The 17,041-nt window shown below is 48.3% G+C and overlaps 1 protein-coding gene across 1 annotated transcript; it reads right to left on the reverse strand.

Annotated features, from left to right (window-relative positions):
• Positions 1–2,472: 2,472 nt before the first annotated feature.
• LOC130491753 (kelch-like protein 21) lies at positions 2,473–8,091 on the reverse strand. Its single transcript, XM_056865541.1, has 5 exons — positions 8,067–8,091; positions 6,561–6,686; positions 5,914–5,992; positions 5,484–5,711; positions 2,473–3,958 (listed from the first exon to the last, which is right to left on the reverse strand). Exons 1-5 carry the CDS (start codon positions 8,089–8,091, stop codon positions 2,473–2,475), a joined length of 1,944 nt encoding a protein of 647 aa, XP_056721519.1.
• Between the last annotated feature and the right edge of the window lie 8,950 nt (positions 8,092–17,041).

Here is a 17,041-nt window from a genome sequence, read left to right on the forward strand (position 1 = left end):
AGGAGAGCCCCTTGCTCAAGGTGTTACATATCACCTATTGCCGATAATGATAAACAGTGGAACCCAAAGTCAATGAAAAGCAAGAGGTGTACCTGGAGATGTTTCTATGCAAAGCTCTTGCATATGCAAGATAATTTATTTATTGAAAACATCTCTACCCTTCCTTTCCATCCAGTTCAGGGTTCCCAAGGTGACAAACGTGTAAAACATTTCAGAGAGAGAAGAAAGCATTTCAAATAAAAGCATATCTAAAATATTGAAAGCAATTAAATAAAACATAATATGAACACATAAAACTATAAACACCAGCACACTTAAAACATACAAACTGGGAGGAGAGCAAATAAGAGTAGGATTGCGAGGTCTCTCTTCGCCACCGGCGGGAGGTTTTCGGGGCGGAGCCTGAGAAGGGCGGGGTTTGGGGAGGGGAGGGACTTCAATGCCATAGAGTCCAATTGCCAAAGCAGCCATATTCTCCAGGGGAACTGATCTCTATCGGCCGGGGATCAGTTGTAATAGCAGGAGATCTCCAGCTAGTATCTGGCGGTTGGCAACCCTAAATAAGAGAGAAGGCCAAACAAATGATTTAAAAAATCTCTGGGTGGAGGAAGACAATGATAGAGGGAGACAGAGGAATCTCTTTGGGGAATTCCAAAGTTTTGGTGCTACAACTCAAATGGCCTTTTCGTGAGTTGCCACCTGTCTAGCCTCAAATGACAGAGGCATCCAAAACAAGGCCTCAGAAGCCAATCAATGTGGTCAGGTAGGTTCATATGTAGGGTTGCCAGGGTCTTCTTCACTACCGGCGGAAGGTTTTTGGGGCGAAGCCTGAGCAGGGTGGGGCTTCAACGCCACAGAGTCCAATTGCAAAGGCGACCATTTTTCTCCAGCGGAACTGATCTCTATCGGCTGGAGATCAGTTGTAATAGCAGGAGATCTTCAGCTAGTACCTGGAGGTTGGCAACTCTATTCATACGGGAGTAGGGGGTCCTTCAAGATAAGCACAGTGAAAGTTCAGAACGGCAGGAGCAATAAGGAAAATGGGTACGTTTGCAAGCATGTGTGTGTTAAGTGCCGTCAACTCGCTTCCGACTCATGACGACCCTATGAACCAATGTCCTCCAAAATGTCCTCTCTCTGCCAGCCTTGCTCAGATCCTGCAAATTGAGGGCCTGGCTTCCTTTATTGAGTCAATCCATCTCTTGTTGAGTCTTCCTCTTTTCCTGCTGCCCTCAACCTTTCCTAGCATGACGGTCTTTTCCTGGGACTCTTCTCATAATGTGACCAAAGTAGGACAGCCTCAGTTTAGTCATTTTAGCTTCTAGGGTCAGTTCAGGCTTGATTTGATCTATAACCCACTGATGCAAGTATACTTTGGATATATTGCAGTTTCCGTTCCAAACCACTAAAGCGAATATCACAATAAAGCAAGTCACATGAATTTTTTGGTTTCCCAGTGCATACAAAAGTTATGTTTACACTATAATGTAGTCTATTAACTGTGTTGTAGCATTGTGTCTTTAAAAAGCACTGTAATAATAATGAAAAAGTTTGAAATATTGCGAGAACTACCAAAATGTGACACAGAGTCATGAAGTGAGCACAAGAGGTTGGGGAAATGGCGCCGATAGACTTGCTAGAAAATACAATATCTGCGAAGCGAAATAAAGCGAAGTATGCCTTTAGGTACCTGTTCTTGTTTTCCTTTTGGGGGCTTGAAGTGCTTTTTCAAATGGATGAAACTGGCTGGTGGGGAGGACTGGGTTTAGGAGAAGGAGGAGGAGGAGTCATGTATTTATTTGAGAGCCAGCGTGATGTAGTGGTGAAGAGCGGTGGTCTGGAGTGGTGGACTCTGATCTGTTGAACCAGGTTTGATTCTCCACTCCTCCACATGAGCAATGGAGGCTAATCTGGTGAATTGGATTTGTTTTCCCACTGGGTGACCTTGGGCTAGTCACACTCTCTCAGCCCCACTTTAGGAGAAGGAGGAGGAGGAGGAGGAGGAGAAGAAGAAGAAGAGTTGGTTTTTATATGCTGACTTTCTCTACCACTTAAGGGAGACTCAAACTGGCTTACAATCACCTTCCCTTCCCCTCCCCACAACAGACACCCTGTGAGGTACGTGGGGCTGAGAGAGTGTGACTAGCCCAAGGTCACCCAGTGGGAAAACAAATCCAATTCACCAGATTAGCCTCCATTGCTCATGTGGAGGAGTGGGGAATCAAACCTGGTTCAACAGATCAGAGTCCACCACTCCAGACCACCGCTCTTCACCACTACACCACGCTGGCTCTCGAATAAATACATGACTATTGCTTTTCCTGTGAAGGAAAAATAGAAACCAAATAGCCAGGCAGCGGTCATTCCTTCTGTTTTATCCTTTTAAACAGCAAGCCCTGATTTAGCGGGCAGCGGATCTATGCAGAAACCGTGGCGCCACTGCAAGCCAGGCCATGGAGCCCCTCGATGCTTCTAGGGCTTCACGACTTCCATGGCTGTCAAGGCCACCGATGTCTTTCGGAAAAGCTCCAGGATGGGCTTTTTGGGGAACTTCATCGTCGTGCATCCAAAGCCGCTGAGTCCCCAGCCGGTATAAGGTAGCCGATCTTTACACAGCGTCCACTTGCTGTCCCCCGGCTCCCAGTAGTAAACGGTGTTGTAATATTCCTCAGCCTCGCCTTCGAGGTCATTGTACAAATACGTATTTTCTCCTCCCAGGACATAGATCCGATGCTTCCAGCGCACCACGGCGGCTCCCGCCAGCTCGATCGGCAGCCGGGGAATGTGGACATTCTTGTCCACCTTCCCGTCTTCCCGCAGGTAGAAGCACTTCCGAGTGCAGTGCAGGTTTCCCGAGCCGGGCCACCGCTCATTGTGCGGCCTCAGTCTCCTCCGGATATAACCCCCGAGCACGTAGATCCCGTTGCTCATGGCCACGGCACCAGACCAGTAGCACTCGTTATCCAGGAACACTTGGCTCCACAGATCCGTGCCGATATCGTAGATCAGGATCTTCCGGGAGGCATACCACGAGCCCACGGAATCCGTGACCCCGCCAATCAGGTACAGCCTGTTGTTTAAAACCACCGAGGCGAAGTGGCTGAGGGAGAAGGGCATCCTGGCGATGGGCCTCCAGCACCTCTCCGTCAAGTCGAAGCTCTCGGCTGTGTCGAGGTAATCCTCGTATCTGCACCAGCCCCCCACGGCAAAGAGCTTCTGACCCCAAGCCAGGAACCCGTGGGACGCCCGGGCCACAGACATGGACGGGAGTCGGGCCCATTGGTTCCTCAAGGGGCTGTACTCGTGCAAAGTGTTCGAGTACGTGTCGTCTGTGTGGACTCCGCCCGTGACGTACAGCTTGTCCCCCACAGCCACGCAACGGGCGCAGTAGAAGCATTTCAGAAGGGGCAGCTTTTCCCACGTCTCCGTCTGCGGGTCAAAACAGGCCACCTGAAAATCCTTGGTTTTCAGCTCGGGCCCCTCCATATTGAAGAGGTCCACGCACACAATGCAGGTGTTGTACATGCCTCGCCTCAAGCCGCCGCTCTCCTGTAGCCTCTCTTGCCGGTTGAGGCGCTTCCACCTCAGACGGAGGTCCCGGAAGCCTATCGACTCCGACTGGACCTCCTTCAGCTCTTCTTGGGTCAGCAGCGGGAGGCGGACGCAACTCAGCAGCTGCCCGAGGAATGAGAGACGGCTGGTCCCTTGGGCTGTCACCCACCGCCACACGGCCTTGTAGACCACGAGCTCCGAAGCGACCGACAGGCTATCCAAGGAGATGATGCTGACCACCGTGCTGGGGTTCAAGTTGAGGAAACTTTTGTCTTCCAGGGAGAGCCGCTTGAAATGCATGACCACCAGGCTCTTGGCTTGCTGAAAGAGAGCTGGATCGTTGTGTGCGTAGCCCAGTTCATACAGGCATAGGCAGTTCTCCACGGAAATCCGTTCTAAGAGAAACCTCGGGGAAGAAACGGGAACAGGAAAGACACTACTGGTTACGTGACAACAGCCAACCCTGACACCAAAACACCCAGGGACCAACTTGTATGATAGTTTAATTGGACCCAAGTTGTGCTCATCTAAGGTAAGGACCACCCCCCCAAGAAGCTCATGGGGAATCAGCATAGCTGCAAAAAAGACTTCCTCAGCTGTGGTTCCTCAGTGGAACAGGCTTCCTCGGGAGGTGGTAAGCTCTCCTTCCCTGGAGGTTTTTAAGAAGAGGTTAGATGGCCATCTGTCAGCAATGCTGATTCTATAACCTTAGGCAGATGATGAGAGGGAAGGCATCGTGGCCATCTTCTGGGCATGGAGTAGGGGTCACCAGGGGTGTGTGTGTGGGGGAGGAGTTGTGAATTTCCTGCATTGTGCAGGGGGTTGGACTAGATGATCCTGGTGGTCCCTTCCAACTCTATGATTCTATGACTTACAAAAACCTGGCACAAGATAGGAGTGGCTCCCCTCTGCTGGGCCAGCTTCTTGTATCTTTGGTCTAGGATAGTAGATGGGGTAGTAGGAATATACCACATGAGCTGGACTGACTCAATAAAGGAAGCCACAGCCTTCAGTTTGCAAGACCTGAGCAAGGCTGTTAAGGATGTGTGTGTGTAAAGTGCCTTCAAGTCGCAGCTGACTTATGGCGACCCCTTTTGGGGTTTTCATGGCAAGAGACTAACAGAGGTGGTTTGCATAGGATGTCATTAATTCATAATAACATAGATCATGATGCGTATCCATGTTAGTCTGTCAATAGCAGTAGAAAAGGGCAAGAATCCAGTAGCATCTTAAAGACTAACAAAATTTCTGGCAGGGTATGAGCTTTCATGAGCTGCACCTCACAAAGGCTCATACCCTGCCAGAAATTTTGTTAAGGCCCTACTGGACTCTTGCTCTTTTCTACTCATAGTAAGATAGCTCCAGTGCGTCCTATTCTTTGCATCACATTCAAGAAGAATTGCCGTAAAGGTTGGTTTTGGTTGACAGGAGACTAAAACCAACAGATCTCCTTCTATTCCTCCTGGTGGCAGTGGTGAAAAGTCTTGGTTGGCTTCAGGTGTGGGGTGCAAGCCTAGAACAAGATACTTCTCGCTGAGAACTGGTAATTTGAATACTAGACGTATGGTGACCCCATAAGTTCATTCAAGCTCTTATCTTTGTTTTCTAGCGAGTGCTCCGTTTTGTGCTCCGTTTTGGGGCATTCTAATTTTATTTATTTTACTTATTACTTCTTTGGTGACCCTATAGGGCTTTCAAGGCAAGAGATGTTTGAAAGTGGTTTGCCATTGTCTTCCTCTGCATGGGCTGAGACGGCTCTGAGAGGACCATGACTGGCCTAGCAGGTTTCACGTGGAGGAGCGGGGAATCGAACCTGTTTCTCCAGATTAGAGTTTGCTGCTCTTAACCACTACATCACTCTGGCTCTTACTAGGGGGGAATGCGTGCAAGCAAAACGGAGACGCCCCCAGAGGGTAATTTGCCACAGTTACCTGGAACAGCTTTCTAGCAGTGGGAGGATCTGGAGCCTGCTGGCGGCCACAAAGATGTCTTGAGCCATCTCCGGCAAGAGCGCGATCTCCTCCGTGTAGCAATAGTTCACCACCGTTTGGAGAACGGCAGGATCCATCTCCTTCAGTAGAACCTCGCCTTCCTGTGACTCTCGGAAGGGGCTGGAGAACATGGCTCGGAAGTATGGATTGACGGCCGCGAGGAGCATCCTGGGGGAGGCAGAAAAACCGAGAGAGGTTCCTACCCTGAGCGCTCGCTTACAATGCAGTCAGCATCCCTGCAAAGAGGAGAAGACCGCTTCTGCCCTTTGTCAACATCCCCATTAGACTGCCCTGGACACGTGGTCTGTGGTGGTGGAATTTAGACCGGTTCTATGAACTTCGAAGAGCGCGGAACCACAATGGACAATACCTGTGACATGGGAACCGCTCACCCCCGGCCACAATGGTGGTATCGCAGAGCAGCTGCTCCTGATGCAGTTGTTTCAACCCTGTAAGAAGCGGAGAAAGTTAAAACCAGGGCTGAGGATCATTTGGCAGGAGAGAACCAGGGCTCTGTTGACCATTTGGCAGGAGACAACCAGGGTTACGAGGATCATTTGACAGGAGAGAACCAGGGCTGAGGATCATTTGGCAGGAGAGACCCAAGGCTCTGTGGATCATTTGGCAGGAGAGACCCAAGGCTCTGTGGATCATTTGGCAAGGAGTACCCCAAGTTTGAAGAAAAATCTGTTTAACATCAGCGTGGCCCCGATCTACGGATTCAGGTATCCGCAGATGGGGGGGAGGGTCACACGTCGCTGTTAGGAAGATATTTGCTTATGAAAGCCAGTGTGATACAGTTGTTAAGAGTGTTTGACTGGATCTGGAGAGACCCATGTTTAAATCCTTCCTCGGTGATGCAGTTTGTTGGGTGACCTTGGCCCGTAAACCTAAGCTACCTTGCAGGGAAGAGAAGGGATTTGTTTATGCTGCCCTGAGCACCTGGGGTGGGATAAAAAAGTAGGCAACCCGCAGACCATTCCTAGCCAAGGTGGGATTGCACGCCAGGTCACTTACCCTCCCGTATGTAGTGATCCAGGGGCTTCGGTTCATCTTCCAAGTCGTCCTCACTTTGTTCTGCTGCAGATTCATTGTTGCCCTCTGTGCTGGCTCCAGAAAGAGGGGGTTTGTTATAAGTCATTCCTTTTGGAAGCACAGAATGAAGAACGTTAAGGGGTTTTGGAGTCTTGGCTGTGCCCTTGTAACTCCGATGCGGAGACCATTGCCCACATTTTATTGTAGCGGGGTGTGCTTAAATTGATGCTTTTAGCATACAACTGGGTGCGGGGGGCAGGGCTCATGGAAAGACAAGCACTTTCCCTGCTGGCTCTAAGAACCACGGGAATCTTTAAAATGTTCTGGTTGCATTGAGCGATATTTTGCAATATGTAAGGCAAACAGGGCTCCGTTTCCGCTTGATACATAACACTGATGGGGCCACAGAGCTAAGGTAAGGCTAAGGTGACAGAAAGTGCCAGAACTCCTTAGGGGTTTGGGCCCTTCACATTGCACAGACCACAGGGTTGCTCCCTTAGCCCTACACACTGAAGAAGTGACCAATGCAGACTGAAGCATCCTTCAGGTCTAGGACTGCAGGACTCAACCCCATACACCCAAATGCTCCAGTGAAAACTGTAAAATGGAAACATAAGAACATAAGAAAGGCCCTGCTGGATCAGACCAAGGTCCATCAAGTCCAGCAGACTGTTCACGCAGTGGCCGACCAGGTGCCTCTAGGAAGCCCACAAACAAGACGACTGAAGCAGTGTTATCCTACCTGTGTTTCATGGCACCTAATATAATAGGCATGCTCCTCTGATACTGGAGAGAATAGGTATGCATTGCATAGTGACTAGTATCAGTGCCGGATTTACGTATAAGCTAAACAAGCTATAGCTTAGGGCCCCAATCTCTTGGGGGGAGGGGCAAAATTTAAAGGAAATAATAATTATTTCACTATTAATATACTTCTTCTTAATTGTATTTCAGTTCAACAATTACTTTGATAAAATACATATTTTGTTATGTGCAAATGACTTTAGATACCTATTAGGTCCATAAATTACCATATAGCATATATTCAACACAAAAAACAGCGACAATTTGTTGTTGACAAAGGACAGCTGGACATATAAAGGGCCCCATTACCTTCAATAGCTTAGGGCCTCATCAAACCTAAATCCGGCCCTGGCTAGTATCCATTCTGACTAGTAGCCATGAATAGCCCTCTCCTCCATGAACATGTCCACTCCCCTCTTAAAGCCTTCCAAGTTGGCAGCCGTAGATCTTCCATATAGCAAGGCGGAGGGTAGTGCATTGAGCCTGGCAAGCATATATGCTCCACGCTGTTGCGGTGCAGTCAGACACGTAAAGTATAGTGCTATATGCTGTCTATATGGCCAAGGCTCCCAACTCAAGGGGGGACATGACATCTACCAACTCAAGGGGGGACATGACATCTACTCCTTGCATGGCTTCTACGTTCCATGCCGAGAAGAGCGCCAGACGGCCCACTGGACTCACTCAAAGATGAAGAGGATTCCTCCATGGGTCCTCTTGGCTTGCTCCTTACTGTGGGACGCCTCTTTCCCCGTCTTCTGCTTCCCTCCACCACCACCTGCAATCTGCCATCCTGGTTGAAATGAGTGAGGTCATAACTCGGGGTCCCTCTCTTCCTGTGACATGATTTCTTGTCACAGGCTCGCCTGCTGAAAAGCTGCCAGGTCTGGACAGGTTGGAGGCTGCACTGCCTCAGGCAGACCGGGGAAAAAAATCTCCCCGGCCGGAAGAATTGTCCCGTGTTAGGTTTTTTTTTTTAATATATATATATATATTTATTATTTTTCAATAATTACTATATATATCATTTGACATTACATCCTATATACCAATCTTTGAATCAATAAAAAATCAAAAAAATATTAGGTGCATGTCTTCAATATTAAATATAATTAATTATAGTTGACTTCCCACCGACTTCCTCCCTCCCTTCAAATATCTAGGATCTCCTTTGTATTAATATTTTCTAATCCTTATAAATCATTATTTTAATATGATACTTTCCCCTTATTTAATACGTTTCACTAAGCAATAATAATATAATATTAATAATAAAGAGAAGAGAAAAATCCCGTGTTAGGTTTTAAGGAACTATTTTTGTCTGCTTTGGGGATTCCTGTTTCCTCGTTCTGGTACTCAAAATAGAAAAAAGGGGTTTCTGTGTGAGAGCTATTTGGCTGGGGGCGGTGGGGGGGGAAACTGCATCGGGAAGAAAGAAAACCAGTTGGGGAAGATTTAGAGAGCAGATGGACGAAGTCAGAGGCTGGGGGTTTCCAGTTTTGGTGGCCTGGGAAGGCAGATTGTCTGGCAGCTTAATCCTGCTAATACAGAGGACCGCATGGTGGCAGTGAAGGACAAAAGGGACATGGGAAACCTCTGATTGGACCCAAGGGTTGCCAACCTCCAGGTACTACCTGGAGATTTAATGCTATTACAGTACAACTGATCTCCAGCCGATAGTTCACCTGGAGAAAAGGACCACTTTGGCAATTGGACTCTATGGCATTGAAGTCCCTCCTCTCCCCAAACCCCACCCTCTTGGTGCAGTGGTTAAGAGAGCCAGCTTGGTGTAGTGGTTAAGAGCGGTGGCTTGGAGCGGTGGATTCTGACCTGGAGAACCGGGTTTGATTCCCTACTCCTCCGCATGAGCGGCGGAGGCTAATCTGGTGAACTGGATTTGTTTCCTCACTCCTACACATGAAGCCAGCTGGGTGACCTTGGGCTAGTCACAGCTCTCTCAGCCCCACCTACCTCACAGGGTGTGTGTTGTGGGGAGGGGAAGGGAAGGTGATTGTAAGCCGGCTTGATTCTTCCTTAAGTGTTAGAGAAAGTCGGCATATAAAAACCAACTCTTCTTGTTGTTCTCTTCAGGCTCTGCCCCAAAAACCTTCCACCGGTGGTGAAGAAGGACCCAGCAACCCTAACTGGACCTCCCAGTTGCAAGAGAGGAGGGGAGAGGGATCACAGAATAGGGACACATAGTTTGCCCTCTGTGCTGTTTTCTCTGGTAAAAAAAAAAAAAAAAGGGCTGCCTTGCTTTGCTTTATGTCTTGAGAGAGAGAGGAAAAAAGACCGGCAATGTGTAGGCGCCTGGCTTTTTTCCTGATCAGGGCTTAAAGCAGAGTTGCCAGCCTCCGGGTGGCACCTGGAGATCTCCCACTGTTGTCCAAACAGACAAGATCAGTTCCCCCAGAGAAAATGGCTGCTTTGGAGGGTGGACTCTATGGCATTACATCCCGCTGAGGTCTTCTCCCTTCCCTAAACCTCGCCCTCCTCCTCCCCCAAATCTCTAGAAATTTCCCAACCCGGAGTTGGCAGCCCTACCTAGAACTCTATTTCTCAGCCGAGTTGTCCTCTAGCAACTCACACCGTGAACATTTTTGCAAGGCAAAAATCAGGACGGCGGGAATAGCAGCTGTCCCTGTTGAACAGGGACCGATGGAACATAAAGGCAGTGTTTGATCAAAATGTCCTGTCATCCTTCTTTGCCACTTGTCCCTGAGCCACTCTTCTGTTCTTATACAAGTTTTGACTTTTTTTTTAAAAAAAGTAACCTTTTTTTCCTGTGGGAGAAAAGAAAGTATCTGAGTCAGCGTTCTGGAGATGAATGCCCCTTCGCGATCGCTCAAACCAATGTGACATCTCTTTTCCAGCCCATACTGCACAATGAAGCAGCAGCCCCTAGGAAACCATATTTGGAGCAAAACCCATTTGCAAAATATGGTGTCGTTGGATATGTTTACAGAGGCATTAGCATGCCTTTGCATATATTGCGTGGGCAAGTACAACCAAAAAGCTACTTATACTTCCTTTTTTAAAGTTAGCAAGTTCTCTTTCTCTCACACATGCCTTCATACACATTTTATGTAGAACCACAGGACAGCAAGATACCCCCACTTGTCCTGGAGCCACTCACAATGCATAGTTAAATTGTGGAACTCCCTGCTCCAGGATGTGGTGATGGCTGCCACCTTGGAAGGCTTTAAGAGGGGAGTGGACCTGTTCATGGAGGACAGGGGTATTCATGGCTACTAGTTAAAATGGATACTGGTCATGATGCATACCTATTCTCTCCAGGATCAGAGGAGCATGCCTATTAGGTGCATTGGAACCCAGGCAGGAGAATGTTGCTGGCCATTGGACCTGGTGGCCCAGGGAGGGAAGGAATCCATGCCTGATTTCCCAGTTTGAATCTTGGGGAGATTCAAAGGCCCTCTGAAAGGTTGCGGGAAGTGACCCAAAACTCCTCGCTCCTCCCTCTTGTCCTGTCATGATTTATTTAGTCCAGGGACTTCGTTCCCTGCCTTTTGTTATTGGCGTTTTCAGGTTCAAACCCGCAGAAGGATTTGCAGGTGTGAACAAAGACCAGGAGGAAGGCTCCTGCCAGGACTAGAGAGTCGGGTTCACACCTGCCCGCCGGACTTCTGTTCAGGTGGGTCCACCCTGCCATCTTGTGGTGAGACTGAAGAAGGCACTCTAAGGGCTTGAAGGCATGGGTCCACACGGAGGGCTCAAGAAATGTGGCAGAATGCAGTATGACAGAGAAAGAGTATGCAGAAGGGAGCAGGTGTTGGGGAAAGACTTTCCTCTGCTGGGAGACCTTCCCATAAAGCAGTTGCCAGTCAAAGCAGGTAACAGAGCTAGAGGTACCCATGGTCCTCTGCTGGAAGACCTTCCCATAAAGCAGCTGCCAGTCAAAGCAGGGAATAGCGCTAGAGGGACCCATGGTCTCGCTCGGTACAGTGCAGCTTCATCTGTATCATAAAGCAGCTGCAGGTCAAAGTAGGTAATAGCGCTGGAGGGACCCATGGCCCTCTTCTGGGAGACCATCCCATAAAGCAACTGCCAGTCAAAGCAAGTAATAGTGCTAGAGGACCCATGGTGTCACTCAGGACAATGTAGCTTCATATGTATCATAAAGCAGCTGCCGGTCAAAGCAGGTAATAGTGCTAGAGGACCCATGGTGTCACTCAGGACAATGTAGCTTCATATGTATCATAAAGCAGCTGCCGGTCAAAGCAGGTAATAGCGCTGGAGGGACCCATGGTCCTCTGCCTGGGAGACTTCCCATAAAGTAGCTGCTAGTCAAAGCAGGTAATAGCACTAGAGGGACCCATGGTGTCACTCAGGACAATGTAGCTTCATCTGTCTCATAAAGCAGCTGTCAGTCAAAGCAGGTAACAGAGCTAGAGGGACCCATGGTCCTCTGCTGGGAGACTTTCCCATAAAGTAGGCAGTCAAAGCAGGTAATAGCACTAGAGGGACCCATGGTGTCACTCAGGACAATGTAGCTTCATTTGTCTCATAAAGCAGCTGCCAGTCAAAGCAGGTAACAGAGCTAGAGGGACCCATGGTCCTCTGCTGGGAGACTTTCCCATAAAGTAGGCAGTCAAAGCAGGTAATAGCACTAGAGGGACCCATGGTGTCACTCAGGACAATGTAGCTTCATCTGTCTCATAAAGCAGCTGCCAGTCAAAAGCGGGTAATAGCGCTGGAGGGATCCATGGTCCTCTGCTGGGAGACTTTCCCATAAAGCAGCTGCCAGTCAAAGCAGGCAACAGAGCTAGAGGGACCCATGGTCTCGCTCAGGACAATGTAGCTTCATCTGTCCCATTAAGCAGCTGCCGGTCACACATGAACACACATGAAGCTGCCTTATACTGAATGAGACCCTTGGTCCATCAAAGTCAGTATTGTCTACTCAGACCGGCAGCGGCTCTCCGGGGTCTCAGGCAGAGGTCTTTCACATCACCTACTTGCTTAGACCCTTTAACTGGAGATGCCGGGGATTGAACCTGGGACCTACTGCATGCCAAGCAGAGGCTCTATCGCTGAACCGCAGCCCCTCCCCGGTCAAAGCAGGTAATAGCGCTAGAGGGACCCATGGTCCTCTGCTGGGAGACTTTCCCATAAAGCAGCTGCCAGTCAAAGCAGAGCTAGAGGGACCCATCTCGCTCAGTATAATGTAGCTTCACTTGTCCCATAAAGCAGCTGCCGGTCGAAGCAGGCAATACTGAGCTAAAAGAGCCCATGGTCTCATTCAGCAGAATGTTGCTTCATGCGTCCGTTATGTGATTCTTTAGTAGGACCTTTTCTCCCACTGTATTCTCGATGCAGCTGGTAAGTCTGCAATGTGAAGCAAAGAGTCCATTCAAGGATAAGAGTGGCTGTTTCCCCTCCATATCAGTTTTCCATGGAAAAATCCACCAACTCCCCAGCTGCTTGTATCTCTGCAGAGGAAAACCAATGGCCTCGGATCAGGCACAGATTTGCAAATGAAGTCTAAAGTTTTGGAGCCGGTTCATATTGCCCCTGCCAATTGAAAAAGATTCTTTCCCACTTAAAACCATCTGGACACCATTCCCTTCGAAGCAAAGTTTCCCAAACGGTTTCTTGTGTTTGTTCCTCAGCTCCTGCTCGCAGAACAAGCTGGTTTGACCAGGATGATGCTTTGGGAGTGGGAGACTTTGAAAAGCTCCTTGACCTGAGGAAGAAATACCCCAAAGAGATTTGCCCCTAGCTTGAAGGGACTGAAGTTCAGACCCTGGAGGTGACGCCGGCGTCTCACACAGGGCAGGTCTTCAATCCATGAGTTCAGAGACCCATCGGTGACTTGACGGCTTTCAGAAACGAAAGCTGCTTTTAAGTCCTTTTCCGTGCTTCCAATTAAAGAGCAGATTGCTTTTTTTTCGAAATGATAACTACTACACAAATTAACATCTGCAATATTACGCTGTTTCCAGATGAGGCGTAGATCTTTGTAAGGACTGCTCCCACTGGAGAGAACGGGAAGAAGGAAGGGGTGTGATTTTAAATTGGCTAGAATATTTTAACACGTAGCAATATATCCCTCTCTTCTCCACCCCCTGAAGGGTTCCACGTCTAGGCACCAAAACAATGGAACTAATGCAGATTGGAAGACTGGGGCATATTAAATTTGGGAGGAAAAGTATCACAGGGGGAAACTAAAGGGTGATCAAAAGCCCACCAAGAAATGAAAGAGGGAAGGACAGAGAAAGGAATGGTGTGTGTTTGTGTATGTGGAAACAATAATTGTTCAGGTAGCAACCCCAATACCTTCTCTTCCCCACCTCCAGAGGTATTTCCCCAAAGCTGGAAAGCTCAAAAGGATACCACACAACAAAACAACAAGCTTTTCAGCATGGCTCTCCAGAGGTCAGTAAAATGTGTACTCAGCTTGCTGGGGGGTAAAGTGTCGACAACCGGAGAAGCTATGGCAAACCACCCTGTAAACATAGACTGCCTAGTAAATGTTGTGATGTGACATCACCCCATGGGTCAGTAATGACCTGGTGCTTACACAGGGGACTACCTTTTTTTTACCTTTATATCCTATTTAAAGATTACGCTGTAACTCAGTGCCATAGTAGCGCCAGGGTAATTTTTCTTAACCAGACATTTGCCTGAAAACAAGTTCTTCTTCTTCATACGGAAGCTGCAAATTACAAATTAAAAACCCTGGAGTTCTTGTGTGTGTGCGTGTTTTTTTTTTTTTAAAACATAAGTCTTAAGTGAGATGAATCACGGATCCATGTGGAGTAGCATCCCCACTGGCAAAGGGGAAACTCATGGCAACGCCGCAACCGAGCCCGTACCTTTCTGCCAGAGACGCCCCGTGGATTCTTTTGAACTGAACTTTACAACCTTACCTTGCCAGCATTTTTAAAGCGTGGGTTTTGACAGATTTTTCTAAACAAACTCCTCTTTATGGGAACTGAAGACGAAAAGGAAGCAGAAGAAGCAGAAGGAGCAATTTTCCTTCCCGTGACCTTAGCACATTTTCTGCAATATGGGGAAACACATGTGCAACATTGGGTGAAATATCGAATAAAATGTCACTTCTGAAGATCAGCCTAGAGGCCTTTGATCGCGTTCAGATCAATGGCCGAGTAGCTTCTGTGAACGGAATCTAAATTCCTTTGGCTACGGCAACTCTCACTCCTCCTTCAGCTCAGAACCCAGAATTAAACTTGACTTTGAGAACACGGAAAAGTCAAAGTCCAATTTTATAATTAGTTTCTTTTTCAGGTTGGGCCTTGGCATACATTCCCCCCTCACCCAACATGTTCCTTTCTTCAATCCTATTATCGGGCTACGAATCTCATAGGGTTGCCAACTCTGGGTTGGGCAATTCTTGGAGATTTGGGGGTACAGTTTGGGGAGGGCAGGGATTCGGGAGGGAACTCAGCATGGTATAATGCCATAGAGTCTGTCCTTCCAATCTGCCATTTGCTCCAAGGGAACTGACCCCTGTAGTTTGAGATCAGTTGAAATTCTGAGAGATCTCCAGACCCCACCTGGAAGCTGGCAACCATAAAATGAAGAACATGCCGCAGCTGTGAACAAGTATCCATTTGTGTTACTCCCTGCCCCAGGATGTAGTGATGGCTGCCAACATGGAAGGCTTGAAGAGGGGAGGGGACATGTTCATGGAGGGGAGGGCTTGAAGCCTGACAGTGGCCCTCTCCTGAACTAAGTTACCTGGCCACCACAGCAACACATGTTGCCACCGTTCCAGACATGCAGCAAGCCCTAAACGCAAAGGGAAATGCCGTAACCTGCGAAACAGGCACCAAGGATTCACGGGCAGGACAACCCCTCTGAGTGCACCAGAGGGAATCCATTTCCCTGCAATCCCGTCCCAGTATCCAGCAGATGCCATTTTGCAAGGAACAACTAGACACGCAAAGTCCATAGGTTCTAGTTAGCCTGTCTAAATCACATATTGCCCCACCCCAGTAGCTGATCGCTAATGCCATTGTCTGCCTTTGTTTGCCGTGGGAACCATGAGGGGGTAAGCCCATCATCCCCCATCCCCAAAAGAGTATAACTGGGGTAGTTTTCAGCCATAAGCGAGTTTTCTTTTTACCCCTCCTATACTTGCTGCCACTTTGGGTTTTGCGCAGCCCAGCCAATATACTCCCCCGACTTGCTGGTCAAGCCCCGGGAATCCCTTCCCCCACTACTCTTTTCTTGCTAGCCACACGGAACTCAGGACATCTCCGCTACAGGACCAGGTGCAGTATTTTCCCTATTCAAAGGGTGACAGGCCGCGTTGACGAACGTCTCTATACTCCTATCTTTATTTCCTAGATTCTGAGTGTGTGTTGTATATGTGTTATTGGATTGTTTGTGCACATATTTCAAAATAAACTTCTTAAAATAAACCATTGTTTCTGCCTCTTGTGTGAATCTTGGAATGGACTCCGTTCCAAACAAAGGTTAGATCTTGAGGTTATGCCCCTTGCCGGTTATTGATTTGTTAATTTCCCCATATAAATATTCATAACCGAGCATTTTGGCTAACAGGTTATCCATGGCTACTAGTACAAATCAATACTAGTTATTATACTAGTTTGGGGAGAGGCCGTAGCTCAGTGGTAGAGCATCTGCTTGGCATGCAGAAGGTCCCATGTTCAATCCCTAGCATCTCCAGTTAAAGGGACAAGGCAAGTAGGTCATGTGAAAAACCTCTGCCTGAGGTCCTGGAGAGCCGCTGCCGGACTGAGTAGACAATACTGATTTTGATGGACCATGGGTCTCATTCAGTAAAAGGCAGCTTCATGTGTTCATGTATGAGGCATACCTATTCTCTCCAGCATCGGAGGAGCATGCCTGTTATATTAGGTGCTGAGGAACACAAGCAGGACAACTTCTGTGTGGGCTTGCTAGAGGCCCCTGGTTGGCCACTGTGTGAACAGACAGCTGGACTTGATGGGCCTTTGGTCTGATCCAGCAGGGCTCTTCTTATTACTACCAACTTGGAAGGCTTTAAGAAGGGTGTGGACATGTTCATGGAGGAGAGGGCTATTCATGGCTACTAGTCAAAATGGATACTAGTCATGAATGATGCATATCTGTTCTCTCCAGTATCAGAGGAGCAGGCCTATTATCTTGGGTGCTGTGGAACACAGGCAGGATGGTGCTGCTGCAGTCGTCTTGTTTGTGGGCTTCCTGGAGGTACCTGGTTGGCCACTGTGTGAACAGACTGCTGGACTTGATGGACCTTGGCCTGATCCAGCAGGGCTTTTCTTATGTTCTTATGTACTAATGTACTATCCAATCTCTTTCTGAAATGGAGTGTCACCCTGAAAGGCCTTTGTGATGCTTCAGGGCACACTGGGACCATCTCCCATTTCAAGATGGGAGGGGCCCCTGGGGGAGGCACTGAGGCACAACACAGGATTGCCCTCTTGAAAGTACTCAGTCGGGTTTACCTGCCAATCAGCCCGCTCAGGTGAGACCACCATGCCATCTTGTGGCGAGATGGGAGAAGACACTCTAAGTGCTTTAAACTGGAGAATCCTTCCCTAGCCTCTGGGGCGGGGGTCTCTTCAAATTCAATATCTTTATTGGTATAGTCATAACAAATTCTACTTAAAACTTACCAAATGGGTCTCTTCATCCATTACACAATA

The sequence above is a fragment of the Euleptes europaea genome, chromosome 19 (assembly GCF_029931775.1).
Source record: "Euleptes europaea isolate rEulEur1 chromosome 19, rEulEur1.hap1, whole genome shotgun sequence".
Lineage (NCBI taxonomy): Eukaryota > Metazoa > Chordata > Lepidosauria > Squamata > Sphaerodactylidae > Euleptes > Euleptes europaea.